Here is a 24,555-nt window from a genome sequence, read left to right as displayed (position 1 = left end):
AAATGGGAGTGCCTGAAATTCCTATAAATTTTCTAATTTTGTAGTTTTTATTTCCCCAAAAAGAATTGTGCTTTACCACCTTATAAAAGGTATTGGGTTATATTAACATCGTAATCTGAAAGAATGATGGTTTGATCTTCCAGAGAAGTGAAATAATCAATGCTGTTTATGAACCTACTGAAGAAGAATGTGAATGGAAAACAGACACAGAAGAAGAAATTTCAGTGAGTACCTATATGTTATTAGAAGTAGACTTAAAGGACAGTCCTGCCTTATTTCATGGGATCACTAATAGGAAAGTACTCTAAAGCCCTCTTGTGTTTGCATTATGAAGCAGAAGGGATGGAGCAGTGGATTTTTGTTTCTTTTATATTGTTCGTTTCCTTGTTCAATTTCCCTCCTGTTGAAACTATCAGGAGAGAAATGAATTAAAACCAATTGAAGATTATATTTGGTGGGAAAATTAGTTTTGTATTCAGCAGGTTATGCATGGTCTTTAATGACCTCCTGTTTTTTACTGTCTTCATAAATATAAAGAAGAGGGGAATCTGAAGTCTGAGGTTTTTTAATCTTAGTTTTTGCGGTGGAAAATTTCTGATACCTCTCAAAAGAGTAGGAAAACATGTAGCCTAAAAGTAAGGACATTGTAGCTTATTGTCTGGTATGTAAATATACTTTGTAAACCACTTTGAGGTTTTTATTAATGGGAAGCAGTATGTAAATATTTTAATTAAATAAAACAATGTTTACCCAATTTTGTTGCTGACTGCATACCACTAAACCTGATAGGTATTTAGCACTCAAATATTAGAAAGATTAACTTACTAATTTTAACAAGGAGGAAATGAAAGAGAAGGCCAAGCTTGAAGAGGAGAAAAAAGATCAAGAAAAAGATGATCCTAAAGGAATTCCTGAATTTTGGCTGACGGTATTCAAGAATGTCGATTTACTCAGTGATATGGTTCAGGTAAGAGAGTAAACTTTTAATTATTTGAAATATTGATGATAAACTACACTCTAAGAATTAGAACTTATTCAGAACTAGGTAGCATGGACATCATTAAAATATTTCTTCTGGGCTGTAGTTTTACTTTGTGTAATGTTCCATCAGTTAATCCTTTCTGGGATTCTTCAGATTGCATGTCTCATGTTTGGTTGAAATAAAGCACTAAGTATATGATAAATTCTTCATTTCTGCACAAGTCCTTTTGATGTTCTAGGGAAATAAATATTTATGATAAATATATATTAGTATCACCTTTGAAACTAACAATAAAATTGTTTGATAATAAATGTAATCTGTTGCTCTTAATTTGCCTCTTTTATATTACCATATTATTTCCTACTTTGTAATTGTATTAAAAGTGTAAAAAGCATTGCCTAATGTATTGCAGTTTTAATTTACATATATAGGAACATGATGAACCTATCCTGAAGCATTTAAAAGATATTAAAGTGAAGTTTTCAGAAGCTGGAGAACCTATGGTAAGCTTGTATTGTTAAAAAAATATGTCTTCTATGTAGATTATTATTAAATTTGTATACTAGTCGACTCCCGTGACTGGATGGCTCCTAAATAAAAACATTAAAAATAAGAAAAAAAATCCAGATATAAAAGAGAGAAGAAGAAAAGATGACGGATGAAAAGAACCAGGCAGAAATGAAAGAGAAACACACCACATCATCTAAGAGAACACAATATTCTTTGCCAAAGATGTGGGTGAAGAGCCAGGTGTTTACAGTCTCCAAAACACTAACAAGCTGGGGTCATGTGCATCTGGTTGGGGGGGGGCTTATTTCAGAGGGAAGGTGCTGCTATAGAGAATGTGTGTTTCTTGAGTCACAATAGATTGTATGTGGCCTGAATGACTTCATAGCAAAATTAAACACTGAGGATGTGTGTAGCAATTTGGTATTTCATAACAGTAAAAACGTCTTTTGGATTAACGCCTAAATTAAAATGTTAAGTAATCAGAAATGTCTATTTCTAATGACCAGCCCATTAATTATGATTAGCATTATATCAGTTTAAAGCAAAAGCCTGTTTTTAACCAAGGTTCCCATGTTGCTGAAACTTTTTAATCTTCAGCCCATAAGAATGCCTAAAAAAGATTTCAAAGAATTTATAGGTTCACTACCTAGTTAAGCATATACAGATAATTTATTTTGGTGAGAGTTCTGTTGAAGTTATACTATAGGGAATTCTTCAGAGTAAGTTCTCTAAAATGAAGAAATTAATAGCATGTAAAAACTAGTAGTTCTTTGAGATAACACAGAGGGGAGAATTAGTTCTTTAATAGATACAGAATTCCTATTAAGCCATCATTGTCAGCCTCTTGTGGGGTTTGGGAAAGATTAAATGGAGGAAGATGGACTTTGTGTTCCTTGAAGAAATAATATTATGCAAAATAATATAAAAGTTGTCAAATTCCCTTCATTTTTGCCTCTTGGATATATTTGCTTGGATTGATTCAAATTACAATTCAACAGCATTAAGAACTTATAAATGTCAAAGGCAGAATCATTGATTCCTTGGATAAAACAGTAACATTAATAAAGAACATTAATGGAGTTTTGTTTTGTGGTTCTGATTATAATTATGTATACTTATTCCAACTTGTACTTTTTCAAAGACTTTTACTTTAGAATTCCACTTTGAACCTAATGAATTTTTCACAAATGAAGTAGTAACAAAAACATACAGAATGAGGTCAGAACCTGATGATTCTGATCCTTTCTCCTTCGATGGACCAGAAATTATGGGTTGCACAGGGTAAGTGTAATTTTGTATAATAAGTGGCCAAGAACTAAGATATATAGCCTCATAAAATGTTTAAATAAATACAGGTAGTCCTTGGGTCATTCATTCTGTGACTATTCAAAGTTGTGATGGGGCTCAATAGGTAGTTCCAGTCATTGCAGTGTCCTTAAGTCACTTGATTGTGATCTAGGTTTTTGGTGTCCAGCTTGCTTTTAATGACATTGAGCTGAGATTATATGATTGCGATTTCCAATATTCCCTGCTGGCTTTCCACAGAATCAATGGGAAAGCCACTAGGAAGTTAAGGTCCTCACTTAACGATGGCAACCAGGCCTTTCAGAACTGCCATCACTGACATCGTCATGTGACATTATACTTTATGACCACATAGCTTAAAATTAGCGATTCTGGTCCCAAATGCTGCCAAGCCAAAGACTAATGTAACTTAATTATTCACGGGTAGTTGACGTTTACCAACTACCTCATTCATTGACCGTTAAAAGGTACATTTGTGCTTTTCCTCAATCAAGTGATTGCCATTATAGTCAGTACACATTGTACTATGTCTGACATTGTTTTTCTTCCCTCTCTTTGCAGAAAGATTAGAGAGGAAAAAAATTACAAGAAAGTAAACAGACACACAATAGGGAATGCACATTGAAAACAATGTGCTGGCAGCAGCAAGCTCACTGCACAACCAACTCAGTGTATTTGTGTGCTTGCTACTCTCTTGTATTATCTTCCTTCCCAGTCTCTCCACTTTGCATGGGTGATGAGGAGCAGAAGAGAAGAAAAACTTAAATTGTATGATGTAGAAATTAATTTACCATTGTTTCTATTGATCCACTCATTAACTGTTATCTTGGCCAGAAACCATGTGTTTGCTAAAACACAAAGAGCAAAGGTTGCAATTTTATATATGGGTAGTCCTCAACTTATGATTGTTTGCTTAATAACTGTTGATCACAATTTATGTTTTTTTGCCAGAAACAGGAGTTTACTTCCAGTTTCCAGGAAAAAAAACCCTATTGGGCGTGCTTAATGACCATGACATTCATTTAACTACTACAATATTTGTTTAATGACCATGGCATTTGTTTAATGCCCTCCCCCCATAGATAAAATCTGTCATGGTCACATGATAATCGTTTAACCACTAGCATAACTTATCATCTTAGTTTTGGACTCAGTTACTGTTGTAAGTCAAGGACTACCCATAGAAGCAAAAGGTATAGAACAAGGAGCTGATAACACCAAGCAAAAAGAGGAATCATCACACTAAACAAATACAGCTGATAACAAGATAAGCCAGAATATCAAATGCAGAGCTATAAGCAGTGCTAAAAGGGTCTTTGCTAAAAGAGCACCAGAATCATTGGAAATTAAAGCAGGCATTGCTTCATAAAGGATAAATTTGAGGCAAGCAAATAAATACCTACATCAGCAAATAGATAGTAACTAAAGTTTCTAAGACCAGGAGATCTCAACAATTAAGAGTACAAATCATAGCTGTTTAAAGTAAAGTGCAATTCTTAAATGAGAACCATCCAAAATAGGTCTATTGCTGAAGCAGTATGTATGAATATATTTTAATGTTATAAAATGAATGTACAGATATCCGTACAGTTAAGTTACCTTTAAATGGGCACACGAATAGGCTTTTTGCTCTAAAGAAAATAAACGTATTCTGTGCCTAGCACCCCTAGTGTTGGAAATAGCAATGTTAACAATTAGGACACTTACATTTTCTGTGTTATAACCTTGCACACTAAATTCTTACATAATTAATGCAATTAAAATGCCCATTTAACTTGCTTTCAGGTTACTGTGAATCTAGAACATTTTGCTTTGTTTTTCTCCCCTAGTACTTGAATTAGCTGAAATTTATAAGAATAATGGAAGATGTTTTCTCATAGCATCTGTTCTAATTTCATTATCACGATTGTTTATTCCTTGATGAGTGCCTAGGCTAATCTTTCCTAACCTAGCTCTCTACTAGGTATGCTAGGTTAAGGCATTTATATTTCATTCTGCTGCATCGGGGAGTGGTGGATAGAGTTCAGTGTAATATATCTAAGGGAACCATTTAAATTGTCTTAGACGCTGAACATTTCAGCACCACTTGCCAGATTTTCAGAATGCCATAGTTTCATTGGGGATTCAAACATCTGTTTTGGACTGGGATGGTGGATTTTTCATTTTGCAGTATTAAGTAGAAAATGTATAGAGGAAGTCTTATGTGTGCTTTCATCTTAACTTTATGGCAGATTGAATACATTGCAGAATTCTGAATTGTTTAGTATGTATATAAAATTTCCAGTGAGAGAAAACCTATTTTATATTGTGTGCAGAAAAAGTAAGATGTACTGCATTAGTCATTCCTTAGTATTAAAGAATTACATTCTGAGAAATCTAAATTATCTTTGTTGTTCATACAGTTGAATTACTCATGTGTTCAGGATCCATTTTAGTTGTGTGGTTGGTTGTGTGATACTATGTGCCAGGACTATAATAGTTAAAGTGAACATGTAAGGTATGTGCTTGGTTTCATAACAGTTTTTCCATAGGTGCCAAATAGACTGGAAAAAGGGGAAAAATGTTACTTTGAAAACTATAAAGAAGAAACAAAAGCACAAGGGGCGTGGAACAGTTAGAACAGTGACAAAAACAGTTTCCAACGATTCCTTCTTCAATTTTTTCAGTCCTCCAGAGGGTAAACTTAACTTTATTTACATTATATATAAAAAAGAAAATAGATTAAAATTCCTCTAATGTCACAAATAAAAAAAACACCCCACTGAGCTATTGAAGTAGCATCCAGTTAAACAATAAAATTACTGTATAGTAAATCAAGAATCTTTTGGTGGTTGGCTTTGACACTTGAAAGGCTTTCTAGAAATAAATATCCCATAGCCTGCAGGACCATATTTGAAAAGTCTTTGACTTGTGCTTAAACCATCCTGAAAGCAGATCATCATGGAACAAAGCTTCAAGGATAACTGAAAAGGTGGAACTGCTTATGTGGGAAGCAGGATTTCAAGCATTTCGTTCCAAACCATTTTAAGGTTTTCCAAATGATCATAAGAATCAGCATACAGAAACTTACTGAAAGTCAGCATAACATGGAAGTAATATCCCCACGAAATGGAGACATTTGAAAAGAAAGCGTAATTAAAGATTTTATGTCTGCACTTGATTTTTAAATAGGAGTGCAGTCCCATTTATACTACTATGTATTCTAATACCCATCAATTGGCAGTGCCTCTGTTTCATCTAACTTTAGCAGATTAGCCTACATTATATTTTATATAATGACATTTGGGACCTCTTTTGTCTTGTTACACGGAAAGAAAAGGTGGGCACTTCAGGTAGTTACTGCAGTTAAATAATGTAGCATTCTTAAATATATAATGTTACTTTTTTTTTCCATTTCAGTTCCTGAAAGTGGAGACTTGGTAAGTTTCACATTGATTGTCTTTATGAATGAAAACATCACTTTTAATTTTTTTCATTCTAGTAAATGTATCCCTTTGCTTGTATATACACATTCATATACATACATACCCATACCCATACATGCACAGCAATAAATACAGCAATATTAAATTAACACAAGTTCCTAAAAACAGATTAGGTTGTTAATGCAGTCTTTGCCCATTCTTTCATGAAAATACACCTCTTAATTCCTAGTGCTCCAGGAAGTAAATGTATTATTTGCCATTTATGTAAGTACATGTAGACAGCATTGCCCATACTGTATGTATGAAAGGAGCCAATACAGACATCATATTATCTACTTATGAGTTAAAACTTATAAAAATATGTGTGGGAGAGTCCAAAAGATAATGTAAAAGTATAACTTAAGGAAAAAGTATTGTAACCATACAATCAAAAAGTCATCATATGAATTCATGCAGTATTGCAGGCTTTTGGTTTTTTTTAATAAGAATTAATTTATATCTGATCAACTGATGCTGCTGCTAAGGTCACCTGACTGAAATTATCTACAAGGAAGGTGTTCTCTGTGATGACTTTAATGCTCTGAAACTCTCCCTCCATTTATATAAGGTTTTCACCCACTCTAAATGCTTTTATATACAATGATTTTGAGTAATTTTTTATTGTTATTTATTGATTAATACAAACTTTAACACACTTTTGTAGATTACTGCAGGTTCACTGCTAGGAGAATCCAGAATCAAATTTGATCATAAATATTTTGTGAATTTAACAATACAATATTTTTTAGTAGGCCAATAAATGATTTTTTTTTTGTTAAAACATTAATTGTACGGCAAAGTGTCTAGACCAGTATTTCTTAACCTTTGCAACTTTTAAGAAGTATGAACTTAAATTCCCAGAAGTCTTCAACCAGAGTTCCCACTCTGGCTGGGGTATTTTGGGAGATGCAGTCGACACATCTTAAAGTTGCCAAGATTGAGAAGAGTAAGAGAAAATGCTGCTGACACTAAAGATGTTGAATGAAATGGTTTATTTGCATTTAGTAAGTACAGATAATAGCACTATATTTATTAATTTACTTATGCAGGATGATGATGCTGAAGCAATTCTTGCAGCTGATTTTGAAATTGGCCATTTTCTACGGGAGCGCATAGTTCCACGATCAGTATTGTATTTTACAGGAGAAGCCATTGAAGATGATGATGATGATGTAAGTTGTGTTTTAATTTCACTTACATCAAAATTGTTATATTAAATTGATTTAAAGATAGATTGGCCTGTAAGTAAATATGCATACATATATATTCACCATACATTCCCTTTCAGCCTGAACAGCGATATGGAGAACATGGAAAAGAAATAAAAACAGATGAAATTAAGGGCTGATAACAAGAGAATTTAGTGACAAAATTGCATGCATTTAAATTAAAGCAACAATGAGATCAATGTTAGTTACTCATTATTTTACCTCTAATTGAGTTTTGTTGAGGTCAGTATGCTGTCAAGTATTGTGATGATAAGCCTCAAAACTCTGAAATTGCAGTTGCTCCATTAGACTAGGAGGATATGAAATCATTTTGAAGAATCATAGAAGCTGAAGGGCTCCAAATTTAAATTAATTTTAGCCAATAATTCAAAACTACACCTTGCATCAGTTTCTGGAAGGATGAAACTTGCTTCCTATTTCAGTACAGAATTTGGCACACCTTGAAGTACATCAGACATTCCTGATACTTGTATTCTGTGGTAGAGATTAATAGTGATTTTGGGGGATGAAAGATGCTCAGATATCATCAATTCTTACAAATATGGAAATACATCACTTGAAAATTACAATGGAATAGTTTTGAGGGAGACCTCAGAATGATATTGATATATCTAAGCTTCATAAGGTAGATAATTCAGGGCTTTTGCCTTGTATATCTTGTTGCTGGTGTATGATTATTGACATTTTGTCTTGTAAAGCATAGCATGGCTTTTTTTTAATAAATTCTACCTTAGAATTTCTGTTTTTATAAATTCTACCTTGGTTGATTTTGACCTCATGTGTGAAGCAAACCATAATGCAGAGGTATGTAGGAAACACATCACAATAGTAATGGGGGAACTTAACTACCCTGACATTAACTGGGAGACAAACTCTGCACCAAGTGGAAGATCAAACAGATTCCTGACAAACCTAGCAGACAGCTTTGTCACCCAAAAAGTAGAGAAGGGAACTAGGGGATTAGCCATTTTGGATCTAATTCTCACTAACAGAGATGAAATGTTAGAAGGTGTTGAAGCCACAGGAACCTTGGGAGGAAGTGATCGTGCAATATTGGAATTCAACATTATGGAAGCACAAGCAATAGAATACAGTCAAACTAGAGTCTTAGACTTTAAGAGAGCTAATTTCAATAAACTTAGAGAGGGCTTGGGAAGGATTCCATGGATGAGAATACTCAAGGGGAAAAGAACTCAAGAAGCTTGGGAAATTTTGAAAAGTGAGATAATAAAAGCCCAGTCTAGCACAATACCAACAAAGAGGAAAAATAATAGCTCTCAAAAGAAACCAGTGTGGCTGCATAAAGAACTCTCTGATAAATTGAAAGATAAAAAGGACAAGTATAGAAAGTGGAAACAGGGGCACATAACTAAGTCAGAATATCAGCAAATAGCCCGAGCCTGCGAAGACGAAGTGAGGAAAGCTAAGGCTCAAAATGAAGTAAGGCTTGTGACCAAAGTCAAAAATAACCAAAAAAAAAAGCCAAAGGAGCTGCTCCGGATTCTAGCGGAGGGCTGCTGCCCTTCTGTGATCACAAGGAGGGGCTCCTTGCGGTGGTCGCCCCTCCAGGGCGACTTTCAACCCCTTTCAGGGTCCTCCAAGGAAAAAGATCAGACGGCAGGGGGAGGGTTCTTCCTGCACGTCCGCAAGCGCCGTGCGCACAAACTGGAAGCCATTAAGATGGCCAATCAATAAGCCGTTCCCTGCCGAAAGCCCAAAGCACCATCTAGCACAACGAAGCAATCTGGAGGACCTGTGTGAGACCTTACCTTTCTTATTCCCCTAACTACCCTCCTGTGGGACTTTTCCAAAAATTTCCTCCCCCTCCTTTGAAAGACCGGTGACTGCATACTTGGGGAATAAACTTTAAAGCCTTAAAGTCTTAAATCAAGTGACTAAGCAAAGAAATTAAGCAACCTTATTTGTATTTATTAAAAAGCTTTTATTTTTGTGGGGATCTACCACCCTATTTTCTGCTTAAGCTGTGAATTAAGGGGGGGGAAGAATGGACTAATTGAACAAAAGCTTTATATTAATCTGGAAAAAGATTGTACATTTTATTCTATATGCTATTGATGGCATCTTGTGGCGAAACTTGGTATAGCAACTAAACCTTTTTTATTGTGAGAGCCGACTGAATAACAGAGCTGTTCTTGACATTATCTTCAAAGATAAGATTGGGAACACCTGGCACTGAAAACAATCCTTAGGAATACTGGAGGTGGACAACTATTGACTCTTATTAAAATAGCTTCCATGAAAGACTTATCTGTAAACATCAATGAAATGGAAGAATATATCCCACCACTTAATTACAAACTGATACTTGACACAATCTTGGCAATGACTGAGCAAATCAAACTGCAAGATAAATCTGACAGCTTAAAGCCACCAAATCAAACTTTGACCTTAAATGATGAATTGACAATCCAAAAACAAACAGAAGTGGAAACTAACATTAAAATAGGAGACTTTAAAGAACAACAAGTACAATTTACAGAGAACCTTGAAGCCCAAACCTCGACCTCAACTATAAAACCTACAACTCAAAAAACAATAGTACCCGAAGAAAGCAACATTAAGAGGGAAGATATTAAAGGCCTTCAAATACAGTATGTTGAAGATTCAGCCAATCAAATGATAACCATAACACCAGCTGCTACTTCTTACCTAAGCCAGGTGGAATCGGAAGAAGAAAAAGACCAGACTGAACTAATGACAACTATATTACACCAAACATCGAAAATTGAGCTATTAAAGCAATACTTCAATGATTACAAAGGAGACTCTTTGCAAAACTGATATTTGGATGGTCTCCCTGGATTCAAACAATGTGTGTAGGAAGAAAGGGAGACACATCTGAGAATTTAAAGGCACCATTATGGACGCTTAATTGGCACAAAAAGAAGGCGAGAGATTAAAAAAAATTAGACTTGTCTCTTTCTTGGGATTTGTAAGGATAGAGTTTTAAAAAATTCTTTTAATGGACTAAGGGGAATCTTTAAAAATATAAACTGATTTTATATTTAGGTTTTAGATCTTTAAGGGAAAACAAAATTAAGCTTCTAGAACATAACTATATTATAGAATCTGGAATGATATAATAAAAGACATTTTAATGATGAACTATTAAGATGACATAATATATTAGTTGTAATGATATAGATATAAATTGATTTTATATTTAATTTTTAGGTGTCTTTAAGGGAAAGGAAAGTTGGCTATTAGAATTGATGTATTTTATAGAATTTGGAAGGATATAACAAGATATTTTTCTAATGGTGAATTCGTAAGATGACAAATAGAATTTACTTGTAAAAAATAGGGATGTATTGAAATGAACAATGTAAGTTCTGTAGACAGGATAAGTACTTTTTATTGAAATAGGGAAATGCGCGTTACCCAAAAATTAAGTTTTCTTTTATATATCATAGGCTATTCTAGAATATTCTATTGCAATTAGGTAAAACTTAAAAACAGGACATTGATATGTATAAGTGAAAATATATTGAAAATTCTTCTAATTGATTATGCCACAATCAGAAATGTGTTAATTTGATTATGTTATAACTAAGGGAATCGGAGAGGGAATTTTTATTGATGCAACTTGAGCTATTTACAAATAATTTGTTATTTGCTATTGTTTACTTTTGATTACCCAACCACCGTATTGCTTCACAAATATCTGAATGTAAAATTAATAAAACTTGTACAAAACAAAAAACAAAAAAAAGCTTTCAACATGTAAAAAACAAAAAAAGTGAAGGAAATGATTGGTCCATTAGTGGGTGAAAGTGGCAAGAAGATGACAAGCAACAGGGAGAAAGCAGAACTATTTAACTTGTTTTTTGTATCTGTCTTTACACAAAGGGAAAAAACAGACTAACCTATCAAAAATAGTGCCATAAAAAACAGAATAGAAACAGAAGTTAAGATAGGCAAGAAAATGGTAAGTGAGCACCTGTCCAGCTAGACTAGTTCAAATCACCAGGACCAGATGGATTACACCCCAAGGTTCTCAAGGAACTGGCAAATGTTATCTCAGAACCACTGAACTATTATTTTTCAAAGATCCTGGAGCACTGGGGAACTACCAGAGGACTGGAAAAGAGCTGATGTAGTTTCCATCTTCAAAAAAGCAAAAAAAATGGATCCAGGAAATTACAGACCTATCAGCCTGACCTCAATACCTGGGAAGATTCTGGAAAAGATAATCAAACAACGAATCAGCGACCACCTAGAGGCAAACAAAATCATTACTAAAAGCCAACATGGGTTTGTCAAAAACAGATCATGCCAGACAAGATGGCAGCACGTTCACACGCAGCGGCTCTGAGCTCCCGGTACTGGTGTGTGGTGATTGGATTAATGTATGTATGGATGAGTGTGCACAGTGTAGTGCAAGGGGCTAAATTAGCCTACACACGTGTAGAGCTGCTAAACATCGGGCTTGCAAGGCAATCTGGAATTACCAGCGATTTTCAGCAGTCCCATAACATACCGAACTGCATAGCAAGGCCTCCAGGATCTCCATGGATTGTCTTCAGGCTGGGGAGGAGACGACGTAAGCGAAAGAGAAAGGAGTGAAAGCAAAAACGTGGCTGCAGGGCTGGGATACTGATTCGGCCCAGAAAGCAGCCTCATAGACCAGCATTGCCGAGTCTTCTCTTGAGCAATGCCAGATCCCTCGTCCATAAAATTGATGAATTACAGCTGCAGTTGGCAGCAGGGACGCTTCTCTGTGAATGTTGTGTGATGGTACATCCAGATGTACCGAATGCAGCAGTGGAGCTGACAAGCCGAGTCATTCACCACTGTGACAGAGATAAAGGCTCTGGTAAGAGCAAAGGAGGAGGACTCTGTGTATATACATTGTGACTGGTGTGCCAACAGCAGATTAGTTTACACGTATTGTTCCCCAGATGTGGAACTGATAACTGTCATATGTAGGTCTTTTTACTTGCCTAGAGAAATTACTGTGGTAATTATTACAGCTGTTTATGTTCCACCTGATGCCAATGTCAGCACGGCACTTTCCAAGCTGTATGACGTCATCACCAGGAAGCAGCAAACTCACCCAGAGGGTGCTTTTGTCGTGGCTGGGGACTTCAATCAAGCTTGTCTGAAGGCAGTTCTCTCCAAGTTTGTACAGTATGTGCACGTTCCCACCAGAGGGAAGAACACTTTAGACCACGTGTACTCTAATCTGAAACAAGCATACAGAGCTTTCCCTCTCCCCCACCTGGGTACATCCGACCATCTTTCACTCCTGTTGTGCCTCTCAGGAAAAGAACTCAGGCAGTCACGAAAAGGGTCAAAACCTGGTCAGTGGGTGCTCTCAGCCAGATGCAGGACTGCTTTGAAACCACTGACGAGTGTATTCGAAGATCGAGACTCGAATGCATACACAGATGCCGTACTGTCTTATATTAGAACATGCACTGATAGTGTAACAGTAGAAAAGTGCATTAGAGTTTACAGGATGACTGCAGAGATACAAATATTCCTGAGAGCCCGGGATTCTGCCTTTAAGGCAGGGACAGGGACACATACAGAGAGGCCAGGGCAAATCGTAGAAGAGGCATTAGGATGGCGAAACAGCAATATAAACACAAGGTGGAGAACCACCTAGCAGACAAAAATCCGAGGCAAGTGTGGTAGGGAGTGCAGCACTTAACCAACTACAAGGGCAGTACGAGGAGCATGGTTAACACCGATACCTCGTTGGCTGAGGAGCTGAATATCTTCGCTCACTATGAGGTAAAAAAGACCAGACCCTGTACCCTCTGCTGGCCGACCTCCTGATTTTCAGCAACTCACACTCTCCGAAGACCAAGTGAGAACTGTATTGAAGGCTGTGAATCCCAGCAAAGCCACAGGCCCAGATGGGGTGCTAGGGATAGTGGTTAAAAATTGTGCCGACCAATTAGCAGGGGTCCTGACAAGGATTTTTAACATCCCCTTGCAAACGGCATGTGTACCATCGTGCTTGAAAGCAGCTACCATTGTCCCAGTCCCCAAGAAAACTGCAGTCGAGTGCCTGAATGACTACAGACCTGTTTCATTAACGTCTGTAGTCATAAATGCTTCGAAATACTGGTTCTCCAACATCTCAAGACATGCCTCCCACTGGATTTCGATAAACATCAATTTGCCTACAGCGGGAACAGGTCGACAGACGATGCCATAGCTACTGCTTTACACTCTGTAGCAAATCATCTTGAAAAACCTGGAAGCTATGTCAGGATGCTTTTTGTTGATTATAGCTCTGCTTTCAACACCATTTTGCCGAGCACTCATTGAGAAGCTGACTGACTTGAAATTTCCCCCCTCCATCTGCAATTGGATTCAAGACTTTCTCAGGGACTGGTTACAAACAGTGAGGGTCGGGTCTGCTTTGTCCACCCCCCTGAAGCTTTGCACCAGCTCGCCACAGGGCTGCGTGCTTAGCCCCTACCTGTACTCTTTGTACACATATGATTGTGTATCATCCGACCCATCGACTGCGATAATTAAGTTCGCAGATGATACTACCGTGGTGGGACTTATTACAGGTGGGGATGAGACGGCATACAGGGTGGAGGTACAAAAACTATCCATATGGTGTTGTAACAACAACTTGCACCTGAACATCAGCAAGACGAAAGAGATGGTGCTAGACTTCCGAAGGAAAAAGGAGGAACCTGCCCTACTTTACATCGAGGAGGACTGTGTGGAGAGAGTTTCCTCCTTTAAATTTCCAGGAGTCTACCTCTGCGAAGATCTTACCTGGAAAGTTAATACAACCCAGGTGGCCAGAAAGGCCCAACAGAGACTTCACTTTCTCAGGGTCTTGCGGAAGAACATGGTAGAACAACGGCTTATGACCCTTTTTTATCGGTCTACTATAGAGTGTCCTCTCATATGGTATTGTGGTTTGGTATGCTGGTCTGACAGCCGCGGATAGGAAGGCATTACAGAGGGTGGTGAGCACAGCACAAGACATTGTGGGATGTCCCCTGACACCACTGGATGACATTGCCAGGGCTCGCTGCCTTGGAAGAGTGAGGAAAATTCTCAGGGATGACTCACACCCTGGACGGTATCTCTTTACTCTCTTACCATCGGGTAGGAAATATAGGAGTATAGCCAGCCGTACCAACAGGCTGAAGAACAGCTTTTATCCATGGGCTGTTAGGCTTTTGAATGGGAAATAATTTTATAAACTTAATGCATGATTGACTTGTGAGGCCGGTGTGTTGTGCAATTAGCTCACATGGTGTAATAAGATGGAGGGTTTGTTGTCACTGTAAGTTGGGGGTGGGGGCATGAAGGGAGGCTCAGCCAATCTCAATGTATACATGGTTGTACTTTGACAATAAAGGTTTATTAATTCAAATCTTACTGCATTCTTTGACCAAGTGACAAAATTAGTGGATCAGAGGAATGCTGTGGATATAATTTACTTGGACTTCAGTAAGGCATTTGATAAAGTAGATCACAAACTACTACTTGATAAGATAGAAAAATGTGGGTTAGATAGCATCACCACCAGATGGATTCGTAGCTGGCTGACTGGCCGTACTCGGGGTGTGGACGAAGGGATAGATAGGGAACTCATCAAATTTGCAGACGACTCCAAGCTGGCAGGAATAGCCAACACTCCAGAAGACAGGCTTAAGATACAGGAGGATCTGGACAGACTTAAACACTGGGCGCTATCTAACAAAATGAAATTCAATGGTGAAAAAAGTAAGGTTCTACATTTAGGCAAGAAAAACAAAATGCACAGGTATAGGGGGTACCTTGCTCAATAGTAGTAACTGTGAGAGGGATCTCGGAGTCCTAGTGGACAATCACTTCAATATGAGCCAGCAGTGTGCTGCAGCTGCCAAAAAAGCCAACACAGTGCTAGGCTGCATTAACAGAGGGATAGAATCAAGATCACGTGAATTACTAATACCACTTTACAATGCCTTGGTAAGGCCACACCTGGAATACTGCATCCAGTTTTGGTCATCACGATGTAAAAAAGATGATGTGTCTCTGGAAAGAGTACAGAGAAGAGCAACAAAGATGATTAGGGGACTGGAGGCTAAAACATAAGGAGCGGCTGCTGGAATTGGGTTTGTCTAGTTTAATGAAGAGAAGGACTAGGGTGATATGATAGTGTTCCAATATCTCAGGGGCTACCACAAAGAAGAGGGAGTCAAGCTATTCTCCAAAGCCCCCAAAGGCAGGACAAGAAGCAACGGATGGAAACTAATCAAGGAGAGAATCAACCTAGAACTAAGGAGAAACTTCCTGACAGAACAATTAACCAGTGGAACAACCTGCCTCCAGAAGCTGTGAATGCTCCAACGCTGGAAGTTTTTAAGAAGAGACTGGACATCCATTTGTCTGAAATGGTATAGGGTTTCCTGCCTGAGCAGTGGGTTGGACTAGATGACCTCCAAGGTCCCTTCCAACTTTATTATTATGATTACGATTAAGTTAGTTCCATTTGTGAATTGCTTAGTTTTTGATCTGATATACACCATATGACAATATAAAAATGGATTCTGAATGACTAGTGCCTTTTTCTGAGCGGATTTTAAATTGTTCTTCAATATGACAGATGCTAAGCCTATTGGCATGAAGATATACTTTAACCAGCCATTAAAAAGAACTGTAGATAGACTGCACAATAACAAACAGGAATTCTAATTGAAGAATCAAAATAGAAAAACATTTGGAACAAGCAAACAGAGGTCTTAGAGAACATTGTGCTGTCCTTAGAGGGCTATACTCAGTTTAACAATTATGATGCCACTTTTGCTTCAAAAACTAAAAGCCACTGGACATTTCCTTAGAATAAAAATATTGCTAATTTTGCTTATGTGGAAAATAGGACATTTCATTGGTTTCAACTTGAATTGTGTATTTGAACTATTTATTTTCAAGGCTTTAAATCTACTTAAAAATAATGATAGGAAAAGATCTCTACAAAACAATCCTATATGAATTTACTCTGAAGTAAGTCCTGCCTTCACTTAAGACGGGTGTCAAACTTGCAACGTCATGTGACATGTCACGTTGTATCGCAACTTGTTTCCCATTGCCGGCAATGGGGTGGGCACGGTTTCGCTATGATGCATTCGGCCCGCGGGCTGGCAGTTTGACACCCCTTATTTAAGACTACAGAGGGAGCCTGCTGCCTTTTAAATATTGCTCAGTTTCAGCTTGCAGCAGGCCCAGTAGCATGGCTAGAAATGAATTCTGAAAACTAACTCATCATGATTAGTAGGTCTGTAAGTTCTTAACTTTGATTTTAAGGCTAGCTGCTAAATAAGCTTACAGAGGATAACAGCATTAGTTGGAAGCTTTTTAATTTAAAAGTTGTGGTCTTGGAGCTTATACATTTCTGATTGATTTTTTTTCCATTTTCTAGTATGATGAAGAAGGTGAGGAAGCTGATGATGAGGTAGGCTTTATTGTGGATTTCATAAACTTTAATAAATTGATTTTAGCAGCTTAAAGTTATAGAAAAAAGTAGCTGAGGGGAATTTTAGTCGTTGTATGTGGCCAAATATACTTACATACGCATGTGTTTTAGGAAGGGGAGGAAGAAGCAGATGAAGAAAATGATCCAGATTATGATCCAAAGGTATGTGATCAGTTCATACGTTCCTGAGTAATTGCATTTAGAGTCATTGCTTGTAATCTGTAAATTCCTGTAGCAGACCTGTTTGAACACTGTTGTATATTTTCCTTTCTTCAACAGAAGGATCAAAACCCAGCAGAATGCAAGCAGCAGTGAAACAGTGTGTATGTGGCCTTGAGGATTATCTGCACTGTAATAGCCTAAATACAACTATTAGTTACTTACAGCCTTATGTTTTGTATCTTGGTAGAATTAAGTAAACTTTTTGTTAAAACAAACTGACAGAACCGGTTTAAAATGTAGGTTCCTTGTACCTAGCATTTTAATAGTACTTTTCTGCCGATATGTAGAATGCAGTAAATCCTAAAGCATGAATTGTTAATTCATTGCTATATATAGTTTGGTTCTAGTGAAGTCTGTTGTCATGTAGCTATTAGACTGCAGCTGTGAAGATATCAGAACTCTTGACGGAGACCACTATTTGTTTAGAAAAGATCCTTTCCCAGAGAACCAACCAAAGTATTTTTGGCCCAGTAGTTTAAATGGGTTTAAGTCTGCTTGCACTGGCTGTGCCTTCATTGTCATAGAAATAGCAGTGACTTGTACTAATTAGGAAATGACATATGTTTCAAATTTCATAACTTCCATATAAACTGTTAATTTCCATCAAGACCACATTGAATGTTCATAATTGTCTGCTTGTTTATGCTCTAGGTTTTTGTATTTTGTGATGGTGACCTACAAAAAATCTCTAGAAACATCATATTAAGGTTGTTTATCACTGGAATGTGAATAAACCTAGTATTTTCAGAAACTAGTTGTACTTGTATGCATTTTAAAATCTTGTAAGCAACCAAAGTTGTGAGAAACATTAACTGTTGGAAGCAATCCTTATATATAGATGCAAAACACTGCAATATGTCAAATGCTGTATTTCTGCATAAATTCATTTCATTAGGCCTTGCATTTTGTATAAATGTGTTTTGATAATATTGTATCTTGATTCAGTCATTTGCACCTATGCCTCCTCACAGCAAGGTGGAGAATTTCCTCAACCAATCTTATAGTCATAACTGCTCACCACTAATATGTTGCCTTAGGTTATTAAAAAATTAGTTTAGCAATAAGTCATCTTTACAGCCCTAACCTTAAAGCTGCTTTCTGCAATCTAATTATATCTAGGTGTGTCAAACTACTGGTGCCAGTTTCTGATCAGTATAATGCAACACATTGGGACAGCATTAACATAATTCTTGAGTGATGCCTAGAAGCAACTTGATTTCTTAAGATAATTTGTTCTCTTTCAGATCTTCTAATTTTACTGACTTTATAAAAATGTGTCATTATCGCCTTGTTTGTGAAACAGATAACCATCTTTTTCCTAAAAAGAATGATCCATACCTGACTATTTGGCGTAAATAATAACTAATCTTTAGTCAAACCATTTTTGTAATAGACCTAAATCAACACTCAAATGACAGAATTGAAGAAAGGCAGAATTTGGAATGATTTGTAAAAATTGGTGGTACTGTAGAATGACCCAATTACAGAAAAAACAATGATTATGTTCCATAGCAGTATTTTTGTATCTATAGGAACCTAGGATTTACATTGCTGAAATTCATAGCATTCAGTTAAAAATAATAAAATACATGTGAAGCTCCTACCTTGCAGAAAAGTTAGCTGCCCTGCATATCTGTTTTGCATGTAAACAGATTTGGAGAGGAAGTTTGTTTCTGGAGAAGCATTGGATAGGTAAGCCATTGCTCATAAAATAATACCTAGTTAGTTGTTAAAACACACACTCAGTTTCATAATCTATCCAAACTGATAGAAAAAAGTACTAGTTTTATTTCTTTGATCTGTATGGCCCAAATTTGACTTACAACTGGTTGTTTTGTGTGGAGACTGGTATTGATGAAAGTAAGTCTTAACAGTGACAACATTGTAACAATAAAAATGACTTTCATGGCAAGTGTTGAAACAATGTACAGTACATTAGAATTTCTGTGTCAAAACTATACTATCAGTAATAATGACTTGCCTTTTGGGTGGATTTTGTTATCTTCTGGAACTTTTTTGTTTTCAATTTCCTAGGATCTGGATTTGTTATTGGTATCCTACCCAAGTACTGATGTCCAGTTTTGTGACATTTTGGTGAATGCTCTGGAAATTTAAGATCTTGTTTTATACTTTTGATTGCAATACCATTGTTAGAAATCATCTAGAAACTGTTAGGAGAAATTATAAAAATTTCTTGGTTTCAGATAATGGGATCAAAGGATATAATATGTTTTATTAACACATCTGTGGAACACCTAAGGTTATTAAGAAAACAAATGTCTTCCCATTCTGACATTATGGGAGGAATGATAAAAAAAAATTAGCAGACTTTTTTATCTTTGGCAATAAATTTGAAAATGTTTGTGTGTTTGTGATAGAGATGCTTGTCTTATTTTTTTTTAAAAAAAGAAATGTGCTTTGGGCTTAAAAGGCAGGTGTCCTACAGTGGAGCTTTTAAGTTTTCTAAGTGTGATAGCTCTGTTCAACAGTTCAAAAATCAAAATAGTCAAATCATTGCACATTCAAGGCAATAGAACAGGGATCAATCTTGTGTTTTTCTATAAATGTAAGCTTTCTGCTCTCAGAAAGAGTAATAACAACATTGCCTAATTACCACCTCAGAATCTGACAAAACACTTGGAGCTGCTATATTTGCATGAGAAGATCTAGACGTCATTGATCAAAGAGAAGCTGAAAAAAGATTGGATATTTCAGTGAGGCAGTGATCTGAAACATAGCCTTCAAATCAACTACGAAATGCAGAGGAGAGAGAGAAAGATTTTGGAATGCTGTCACAGTCACCATATTAAAATATTGTTCAAAATCTAAAGAAACTTAAATAAGCAGTACATGCAAGGGGCCCAAAGAATATTTCTGATAGTGTTTTTGCAAGGAGGAGTAGTAAATAGAAATTCTGACAGCAATAATGGGAACACAGCCTGTAATAATGCTTGGAAGCTGTTATTTCTGCTGTATGGATAGGAATTTTGCACCTCCATATTCATTTTTAAGCTATGCATAGACTCAGATTCATAGAAATATACTATGTATTAATCTTATCAGCTTGCATTCCCAAAGACATTGGTTGAAATACAAATACAGTAAAGTTTTGCATACAATAGTATGCAAGTGGTTCCAAGATGCTAGATCTGAGATACAACTCCAGGCCTACTTGAAAAAAAAAAGTAAATCACTTTTCAGTTTGATTTTATGCCCTTTGGTTATGATGCAATATTTCAAATATTTTTAAATAGTTTGAAATGTCATATTTGAGTGGCTTGAATTACAATTTTGTCTTTTTGTGGGATTCTGAAGTAAAATGACCCTAAATTTTCATTTAAGATTGTCTAGAATGTTGATAGTTTTCTTAGATGGTTATGTGTCACTTCCAGGAAAAACTGCTAAGAATTTTATATAAATATATATAAAATTTCATGGTTTAGTTAAATTTGCAAAAGGATTCTTTAAAAAAAGGGTTAGTGGGAAGCAGTTCAAGAGACATTATATATCTCATTAAACAAATCAGAAATGTGCATACGGTTAACCTTGACACTAGGAGGCGTACGTGTGCTATAGTGTCTTTGATAGCAAATTATCCATGCTATGTATGATACAGTAGAGTTGAAGAACTGGTACAACTAATACTGTTTGTGTGTATTAGTCAAAACTATTAATGATCTTACAAATAAAATTGCAGTCATAGGCTTTCTGCACATAATTTTACATGACGTATCAGCAGTTTTCCATTTCTTCACATAATGGAAATAGAGTTTTTTGAATGTTAAATGGGTTTGTTTTCTAAAGTGATAACAATTTAGGGGCATTTTTCATTCTTCCTCATTCTCCCCCACTCCAATAATTGCAATCCCATTACCCTAGATGGGGTCTTGGCCCAAGGTCATTGGAAGGTGAATTTGAACCTAGTTTTCCAGATAACAGTTCAGCATTTCATATGTGCTTGCAAACATCTGGCAGCATCTCTGAAGAGACCAGGGATCTTTTGGCATGCAATGAATGTGGTCACAGACAGACACAAACAAGGTCTGCCTACCTCCACAAAAATTCTTAACACTGTTTCCAGGCTGTTACAGAACTATAATATGGGAAATTGTGAGATGTAGAATTTTACGTTGGCCCAATATGTCCTAAGAGATGCAGGGTGGAGCATATCCCAAGTTAGCTACCTTGTTGAAATTTATTTGTTGCTGCTGCTGATCTTTTTTTTAATTAGAAAATTTTATTAACTGTACATTTAGAAACAAAAGTGGACATGATTCAACTTCCCTGGCTACAACACTATTATTAGTATTACCTTATGTTACAGAAAGAAAAACAGAAACTTAAAATATATTCTATGACAGGACAGAGTATAACAAACTGTACATATAACATCTGTAAAAAATTTTGGTAAACTCTTTCAATCGTCAATGTTATATTTACATATCTTTCAGTTGTGTCCTGATATAGGTGCTAATAAGAAGTCCTTACGTTATCAACTAATCAATCGATAGTCATCTCAGCGATCCTCTTTATCTCTAACCAATCGTACAAATTTTGCCAAATTTCATAATACTCTGTTTCAGTTTTATTTTTAATCTCTAGGGTTAACCTGTCCATTTTGGCGCAGGATAAAATTTTATTTATTATTTCTTCAGTGGGGGTTTCCTTTCTTTTCCATTTTTGGGCATATGCCAATCTTGCTGCGGTTAAAATATGCAATAATAAGTAGAAAGATGCTTTGCTGAGTTTATCTAATAATCCCTAATAAGGAGGTTTCTGGTTTTAAATCAGGTTTTTGTAGTAATATTTCCTCCAACCAGTTTTTTTATTGAAAAGTTTTACAATACATTTTTTAACAAAGCAAAACCCCTTCCCACCCCCTCCCCTCTCCCCAACCCTCCCCAACACCTCCTTCCCTTCCCCCTCTCCCCTCCCCGACTTCCCAGAGCTCAATACAGGGTATAAAAATACAAACAATCATAGTCTACCTTATGCAAACAACAATAAACTATTAAATCTATCGCACTTTAACTCTTATATACTAACTACAAGCAATATAAATATCACATCAATACTTATTCAAATGCTACGTGAAACCTTTTAGTCCCATATTTATTCTGGATATAATCAATCCATCTTCTCCACTCCACAATATATCTCTGTTGCGACTGGTCTTTCAAATACGCTGAAATCTTTGCCATTTCTGCCAGGTTGGAAACTTTTAAAGTCCATTCTTCTATAGTTGGCAGTTCTTCCTTCTTCCAATATTGCCCTACTAAAAGTCTCGCTGTCGTAATTACATTCAGGATCAACTTAGTGTCCACAACAGTAGTATCCGTAATAATGCCCAGTAAAAACAGTTGCGGACAAAACTTTATCCTTTTCTTAAATATCTTTTGCATATTCCACCAAATTTTTATCCAAAAAGCTTTAACCTTTTTACAGGTCCACCATACATGAAAATACATTGCATCTTCACCACCACACCTCCAACATTTGGGCTGGCAGTTCGGATACATACTTGCTAATTTTTTAGGATCTAAATGCCACCTATAAAACATTTTATAAAAGTTCTCTCTTAAGTTTTGAGCTTGCATAAATTTTACATTTCTCACCCAAATCTTTTCCCAGGTATCTATTGTAATAACTTCTTGAAAATTCTGAGCCCACTTTATCATACAGTCTTTAACAAGTTCTGTCTCTGAGTCAATTTCTATCAATGCAAGATATATCCTTTTAATATGTGCTTGACCTTGATCTCTAATTTGCTTTACCAGATTTTCATCAGTCATTGAAAAACCAATTTTCTGGTCTTCTTTCCACCTGGCCTGTAACTGCCCATACTGAAATCAAGTTTGTACAATCTTTTCTTCTCTTAAAGTATTATACGGCTTTAAATGCCATACATTCCTTTCCAAACTTAAAATTTCCTTATATGTAGTCACATCATGTTTAAACCCAACACTTATATTTTCTATTGCGTGTTTCGGTATTGCCCATATAGGTATCTTATAATTTAACTTATGTCTATACTTTTTCCAAACTCGCAACAGAGCATGTCTTAAAATATGTACCTTGAACACATTATCGACCTTCTTATCATACAATAAATATGCATGCCAACCAAATAACAAATCATGGCCTTCAGGATTTAATAATCTCACTTGTGTTAAATTAACCCAATCACTTATCGCTGACAAAGCAGCAGCTTCATAGTATAGTTTAAGATTAGGCATTTTAAGACCACCTCTCTCACACGTATCCTGCATAATCTTAAATTTAACTCGTGGCCTTTTCCCTGCCCAGACAAATTTATTAATACCCTTTTGCCATTCCTCCAAATTTGAATCCTTTTTAAGAATAGGTATCATTTGAAATAAAAATAAAAATTTTGGCAAAACATTCATTTTCACTGCTGCAATTCTTCCCAATAAAGATAATTGTAGTTTTTTCCAGCTATCCAATTCTTTTTGAACTTTTCCCTATAACTTTTCATAATTATTTTTATATAACTTTACATTTGAGGGTGACAAATATATCCCCAAATATTTAACCCTTTTAACAATTTCAAATCCCGTTAACTCTTCTAAACCAGCCTTTTGTGATACTGTCATATTCTTAGACAACATTTTAGTTTTTTGTATGTTAACCTTGAATCCAGAAACTTTCCCATATTGCATTATTATCTCCATCAGTTCTACAACTGAATCTTCAGGCTGAGTTACCGTAACAACCAGATCATCTGCAAACGCCCTCAGTCTGTAATCCTGATCTCTTATTTGAATTCCCCTAATTTTTTCCGAATCCCGTATTTTAATCAATAATATCTCCAATGTTAAAACAATAAAGGTGACAACGGGCACCCCTGCCTTGTACCCTTTTCAATGTTACATACTTCCGTCAAACTATTATTAACTATTATGCGGGCTGTTTGCTTTTGATATAATGCCCTAATTGGTTGTAAAAATTTATCCCCAAAGTTCATTTTATCTAATACTTTTAACAAAAATTGCCAATCCAATTGATCAAAGGGTTTTTCAGCATCCAAAAAGATCAACGCTGCAGGGATCTGATTGTTTCTTTCCAAAAATTCCAACAAATCAACTACATGCCTCACATTATTCTTCATTTGTCTACCACTTATAAACCCAGTTTGGTCACCATGAATTACTTGTTGCAATACCCTCATTAATCTGTTAGCTAAAACCTTAGCAAATATCTTGTAGTCCGTATTCAAAAGTGATATTGGCCTATAATTTTTTGCTTGGGTGACATCCTGGTCTTCCTTTGGAATCTAAGAAATAAAAGCAGTTTTCCAAGACGGGGGCACCCCTCCTCCCATTTGAATTGTCTGAAACAATTCCCTTAATGGCTTTACCA

General features: G+C 36.2%; 1 protein-coding gene across 4 annotated transcripts in view; it reads left to right on the top strand.

Annotated features, from left to right (window-relative positions):
* The window catches only part of NAP1L1 (nucleosome assembly protein 1 like 1), a 42,730-nt gene extending 21,862 nt beyond the window's left edge, over nucleotides 1–20,868 (top strand). For 2 of the 4 annotated variants that reach the window (XM_081331041.1, XM_081331042.1), the window contains exons 6-15: nucleotides 144–224; nucleotides 839–967; nucleotides 1,414–1,485; nucleotides 2,634–2,773; nucleotides 5,329–5,474; nucleotides 6,197–6,216; nucleotides 7,311–7,433; nucleotides 16,900–16,932; nucleotides 17,065–17,115; nucleotides 17,233–20,867. In XM_081331041.1, coding sequence (XP_081187167.1) covers nucleotides 144–224; nucleotides 839–967; nucleotides 1,414–1,485; nucleotides 2,634–2,773; nucleotides 5,329–5,474; nucleotides 6,197–6,216; nucleotides 7,311–7,433; nucleotides 16,900–16,932; nucleotides 17,065–17,115; nucleotides 17,233–17,268 — 831 coding nt within the window. In that variant the 3' untranslated portion in view covers nucleotides 17,269–20,867. Of the gene's footprint in view, nucleotides 1–143; nucleotides 225–838; nucleotides 968–1,413; nucleotides 1,486–2,633; nucleotides 2,774–5,328; nucleotides 5,475–6,196; nucleotides 6,217–7,310; nucleotides 7,434–7,549; nucleotides 7,854–16,899; nucleotides 16,933–17,064; nucleotides 17,116–17,232 lie in introns of those variants that run through there. The other 2 variants (XM_081331043.1, XM_081331044.1) reach the window with 2 other exon arrangements.
* Nucleotides 20,869–24,555: the final 3,687 nt, after the last annotated feature.

Source organism: Vipera berus, assembly GCF_964194415.1.
Source record: "Vipera berus genome assembly, chromosome: 6".
Taxonomy (NCBI): Eukaryota; Metazoa; Chordata; class Lepidosauria; order Squamata; family Viperidae; genus Vipera; species Vipera berus.
Note: the sequence above shows the minus strand (reverse complement) of the source record. Positions and strands in the feature narration are given on the sequence as shown.